The sequence below is a fragment of the Electrona antarctica genome (genome assembly GCF_951216825.1).
Source record: "Electrona antarctica genome assembly, chromosome: 2".
Classification (NCBI taxonomy): Eukaryota; Metazoa; Chordata; class Actinopteri; order Myctophiformes; family Myctophidae; genus Electrona; species Electrona antarctica.
Window position 1 is genome coordinate 5,466,480 of NC_136807.1, and position 6,287 is coordinate 5,472,766.

Genomic DNA, 6,287 nt, shown 5'->3' on the forward strand with positions numbered 1-6,287 from the left:
ATATAGAGTTATAAAGGAATTAAAGGTTAAAAAGGTTCAGCCAGGGCGCCTGATGGAGGGGAAAGGAACTGGTCGGAATAACGCGTTCCTTCCACGCGCTACATCCGGCCAGGGAAATTCCCCCCTGTCAGGTGAAAAGAAGCAGCTTGCCTTGGACTCCTCATGTATAGGAGGCTTGAGGTCAGTCCGCTGCCCCCCCAGGTTGGCAGAGGAAGTGTAGCGCCCAGGATTACATTAGATAATTGGCACTGGGTGAAAAAACTGTGTTGCAAAATCGTGGGATAAAAATTATAGGTAAAAAAGGTTCTGCCCCTCACATCCAACATTAGGGTGGGGCCACTGGTACTGGTACCTAGTACGTTTTTCTTTTTCCAGAGACTATGTGTCACAAGTGAGGTTTAAAAAGTCTTGTATTTATTTGTGGCCCTGGGTGTTCCTTTGTAACAGGAAATGTGATTTCAATCTAAATGGAATGCATAAACATGCTGGCAATGCATCGTACACTGTCCACCGCTGACGGGCCAGGAACATTTATGACTCACATCAATTGTGTAAGTCACAAATTTAATGTTGTTAAACATGTTTATATCTGTATCTTTTTTCATTAGAAAGTATTTTATGATGTGAATTTCTTGCATTTCCCTCGTGTTTCTGTGGGGGGACCAAAAGTGCAGTTCATTATTTATTGCTTGTTTATTCTTTCTTGAATTCTTTCAAATATAAATAAATATAAACGAAAAATAAGCCATCATTTAAGTAGGCTACTCTGCTCTCCAACATCCACGCCCCTCTTGCAAAATGGTTTTGCATCGATAGATAAACCTGTCAATCAGACTATCAGCATCACATTTTCCAACATTCCGAATCTTGTCATGAAAACCATTCTCCCAGACCCAAATGATATCATTCATGAATCCATCTTGTCATGAAAACCATTCTCCCAGACCCAAATGATATCATTCATGAATCCATCTTGTCATGAAAACCATTCTCCCAGACCCAAATGATATCATTCATGAATCCATCTTGTCATGAAAACCATTCTCCCAGACCCAAATAATATAATTCATGAAGGCACTTAAATACAAAATCGTCAAATCACCATTAAAACCCCTTTTTTTTGTTACTAGAGCGGTGCCCATTGGGCACTGGCCTACTTGGAACGATGTTCCAACGTTCTTTGTCAGACATGCCCAAATATGGAGTCTATGCAGACGTCAGAATGATGCCCAGTGTCCATATATGCCCTGTCCAGAGCCTGGGCAGAAACCTTTTTGGGGAGGGTTTGGACAACCGACTGACTCGACACCTGGCACTGCGACCCCTGTGGTGGGGTGTGTCGAATTCGAAGTCGGTGGGGCGAACGGTTCTCGTGTTACGTGGATTTCAGACGTACACACACAGAGTGCATTTATAGTTAAGATGTCCATTAAAGGAGTAGTTCACCAAAAATGACTTATTTTCCATCAATTACACACCCCATGAAGGGGTGTGTAATTCATAGAAAATAAGTCATTTTATGTGAATTATTACTTTAAAGCTAAATGGGGTCAAATTCCTATATATGGCTGACATTGAAGACACAAACAGAAGATCTGTAAATTCAAGTGTACTTTAGCAGTAAGCATGAAACAGCATAGATGGGGAAAGAAAATACAAGACCGAGCACCTACAGTATGACAGCACCACTGCCATAAACATGTAGTGGTGTTGTTAGTCAAAATAAACACAGAAGCACCCCAGAGGAAAACAATGTTTTCTTTTTTTCAAATGGGTTAACAAGAGAGCAAATAAAGCAGAAGTATAATCACATGGGCTTGGGTACAATTAACACTAATAGACCATATTCACACGGCGGCCATGTTGGCATTTCACATTGAAAAAGCGCGGTGGCAACGGGGTGGCATTTCATTAACTTAATGGCAAGACGTGTGATTATGGTGAATGGAGCCTCTTGCAGGAGCCTGTTGGACAAGGCTCTGGTCAGGAGTGGACAACGAGAAGACAGGGCGCCACCTCCGTATCAGCAACGGTGGACTGAAGAGTGCTTTTCATTTTAGATGGCAGAGAACACATGGCCATGATGGCATATAAAGAAGCAACTGGGACACGTATGTACCGTACACACCACCAATGGAAAGCTAGGGTGTTTGTTCCCTTTTCTGAGACAGACGTCAGTCAGACAGGCAAGAATCTGGATAGATGCATGGACGACTAGGGCCGGTTTAGGAGGAGTGGAGGAAACGATTGAAGGTGTTGTAGGCCGACTCCAGGTCAAACAGCATCTGTCGCACTTGGGAGTCGTCCAGCTCATCGGAGGCGGACATGCCGCTGAGCGTGGTCAACCAGAGGTTGACCTTTTCCTTGGCCTCCGAGTCGGGAGGCATGGTGATCATTCTGTTCATGGTCTCCATCAGCTCCCGCAGGTCCGGTTGGATCTCGTCCATGGCCCGTATCTCCAGTCTCAGCTTGTCCATCACCGTGATGAAGAGAGACACGATGTCTGCGATGCAGCGGTTCAGGTTGCCCTTGTCGTCCTTGATGGTGATTGGCCGGTCCTCCCTGATCCTCTCCATGGCTAGTGGGCAGTCCAGTCTATACTTCCTGCAGAAGTCATCGATGGAGCCCACGTCGGAGCCTTGCACCTGTTTGAAGGCAGCCTTGTACTGAACCAGGAGTCTGGAACACGATGCCGTGTACACCGTAGGCGTGACACAGTCTGTGAAGTAAGCCTTCTCCAGGGCTTGGAGGGTCTTGACCAGAGCAAACAGATCGGCCATATTGTCATACCGCTCTCGTTCTCTTGCGTTCTTGTACAATTTCACCTCCTCGTACAACGCTGGCCTGTTGGCCGGGGCTCCCCCTGTGGTGCCTCCTGGGACTGCTACTGCTCCCCCTGTGCCTCCTGGGACTGCTACTCCACGAAACATAGCGGCAGACCTTCAGCAAAATGTACTGTTATGAACAAGTCACTGGCTGGTGACCTGCCTTTTAAGGACCAAATCCATCAACGAAGCAACGTCACCCCGTAGGTCATAACCTTTTGGTGTCGTTCACTGCATCCATGTGAAACCAGTCTGACATCATAGAACTCCATATGTGGACACATCCAACATGGACATTGTTTGGCATGGCTGTCATAGTGATATAGTCATGATTGACGAGTCATGTCAAGGCAGCTCAGCTTAATACTGGAGCGCACAGAAAGCAGATTGATTTTACTACCATCATCATTGCCTAAAAGCTGAGCCATTACAGCAGATAGAACAGTAAACGTGGTAGTCACATAATCATTAAGGATACATACAGTACTGTTGTGCTGTACTACTTCTACCTGCTTCTACCTACAGCAGAGATGTTTTACCTGTAACTAATTGTTGTATGTGAGCAATAGGACACCAAGGATTAACAACACCATTACACTTTTGTACAGTAACTATTAAATAAATTTACTCAAGTTTAGTACAATTTTAGGTACTTTTACTTTGGTAAATGGTTCATTTATATAGCGCCTTTATCCAAGGCGCTTTACATAGATTGTGCATTACATTCACCCATTCACACACACATTCATACACTGATTGCGGAGCAATTTGGGGTTCAGTGTCTTGCCCAAGGACACTTTGACATGTAGACAGGAGGAGCCGGGATTCGAACCGCCGACCCATGGATCATTGGACGACCTGCTCTACCTCCTGAGCCACAGCCGCCCACTTTACTAGAGTAGTTACTAGTTACTTTGTAGATTTTGATTATTATTAAAAAAAACATGCATTAAAGGACCACTTTTCAACCTTCATATAATTAGTCCTAACTAATGATCATCATGATAAAATAGCAACAAAAAAAAGTTCTACTCTGTGTGTCTCATAGGAGGGTTGTGGGCAGTTCAGAAACCCGTCCACCAGTGACATCATCGTTAAGCAGATTTTTTAAATAAGATATATATTTAGATTTGTATTATCGTGAGAACGATGGCTTCCATTATCGCATTGCAACTTTTCAGGAATAAAAAGCCTGTAGTTTCTAATAGAGTGGATTCCCCATCGATGATGTCACTGGTAGACGGATATTTGAAAATAGCTGATCTACAAGCTCACCACGTGTCGCAAATGTGTTGTGAGCTTGTAGATCCGCTATTTTCATAGAATTTTTGTACATTTGGAAATGGGACATTGGGCAAAATGAGTACTTTTACTTCCTGTACTTAAGTATATTTTAATACGAATACTTATGTATTCCTTGAGTACAAAGAGTACTTCTTCCGTCAGTGCTTTTGACCATTAGATTGAATTTCATTTGTACGCTTCTAAGATACATACATACTGTAATGTGGCTCTGTCTTGATATCAAATTCAATTAATAGGGACTTTAACGGTCACGTCAAAGAAGGCATATAGGACCTTTCAGACACCTAATGTGTTTTTATTTTTAAACTGAAAAAGGATATCGTGCCAGCCACTTTCTTAGGATCGCTGACACCCTTTGAGCTGCTCAGCCGGATTTATGATAGGCTGCATGGAGAGCATTTACAGGTATTACTAATGCACTTCAATTGGAAAGTTAAATATAACACTTGCAGTCTTGCGCTCAACACACCAATATAAGCTCAACAACCTTGGCAATACTTGAATATGAAATTATTTTAAGACTATTTAGAATGTTCAGGGATCTTATAGTAACACCTGTTATGTTGTTTGTTTGTTTGTTTGTTTGTTTGTTTGAATGAGTGGTGTGGGAACAAGTTATTAGCTTGCTACCTTGTATACCATGTTATACGTTTCTGGTGTGTTGGATTTGCACAGTTTTATATCATGGCAGACAAACAGTGTGATGTGATATATCACCCCACACAGTGATATATCACCCCACACAGTGATATATCACCCCACACAGTGATATATCACCCCAAACAGTGATATATCACCCCACACAGTGATATATCACCCCACACAGTGATATATCACCCCACACAGTGATATATCACCCCACACAGTGACATATCACCCCACACAGTGACATATCACCCCACACAGTGACATATCACCCCACACAGTGACATATCACCCCACACAGAGGCAAGAAACATTGTGGCATTTAGAAACAATACACAGGGGGCACGGTGGCACAGTTGGTAGTGCTGTCGCCTCACAGCTAGAAGGTCCTGGGTTCGATTCCCGCTCGGGACGCCTTGGGTGCTGGCGGCGTGTTTCCTCCTCCGCGTCATCAGTGCCCATCCCCGAGGCGGGGTTGGCGCGTGGAGTTTGCATGTTCTCCCCGTGTCCCCTAGGGTAGGTACCCTCACAAAAAACATGCAGTAATCCTGGTCTCTAAACTGCCTCCCCCTGGCCAGCCGGGGCGCCTGATGGTGGGAAAGGAACTGGTTGGAATAACGTGTTCCTTCCACGCGCTACGTCCAACCAGGGAAACTCCCCCCCTGTCAGGTGTAAAGGAGCAACTTGGACACTCAGGCATGAAGGAAGCATGAGTTCAAGTCCGTTGCTCTCCCCATGTCCCCCATATATGGGGACTAGGTTGGCGGAGGGTGTGTAGAGCCCAGGATCACATTAGATAATTGACACAGGGGTGAAAAATGGGTTACAAAATCGTGGGATAAAAATTATAAGAAAGAAAAAAGAAACAATACACAACTATGGGTAGCAGATCACTTTATTGTCTATAATACATGTTCTCATATAGTGAACATATAGAATTCAGCGCAGACAAAGGTCACATTGACTCTAAATAAATATAAAAAAGGAACCTGCTGGTGTGCTCTACAGCAATAGAGGCACATACAGTACGTAAAATACAAATACAGTATGAACTGAGGCAGTCTGGGAAGGATGGCTTTATTGGCTTAGCGGTTTTCACCACAATCACCAAAACCATGTGGTTGATTTTGATCGTAGCCTATACCATACTTTACATCCATGATGTGTCCATGAAATGTTAATGTAACATTTCTCTCAGGAGCAGGTTAAGGTTTTTCTCTGCACTGTGGTCCACTGTCGTTACAGGAGAAGACACTATGGTGTTAGCATTATGTTATGCTTTAGCTATTGAAACATAGCAGACCTACAAGCTCATAGCGCGCCACTGGCGCGCTATGAGCCTGTAGGTCTGCTATTTTTGAAAAATCAAAGAACCACTGACATAGAAACATAGCTTTTTCAGAAAACTGTCAGGATGTAGAAGACATTTTTAGAATCTGATCTCAGGTCAAAATGGGTTAAATAAACACAGGGGAAGACACTACGGTGTTGTCACATCTCTCATGACCTTTT

The 6,287-nt window shown here is 43.7% G+C and overlaps 1 protein-coding gene across 1 annotated transcript; it reads right to left on the reverse strand.

Moving 5' to 3' along the window:
* Nucleotides 1–2,225: 2,225 nt before the first annotated feature.
* On the reverse strand, nucleotides 2,226–2,930 carry LOC306915811 (vacuolar protein sorting-associated protein 28 homolog; the record flags this gene model as incomplete). Its single annotated transcript, XM_079493446.1, has 1 exon — nucleotides 2,226–2,930. One exon carries the CDS (start codon nucleotides 2,928–2,930, stop codon nucleotides 2,226–2,228), a length of 705 nt encoding a protein of 234 aa, XP_079349572.1.
* Between the last annotated feature and the right edge of the window lie 3,357 nt (nucleotides 2,931–6,287).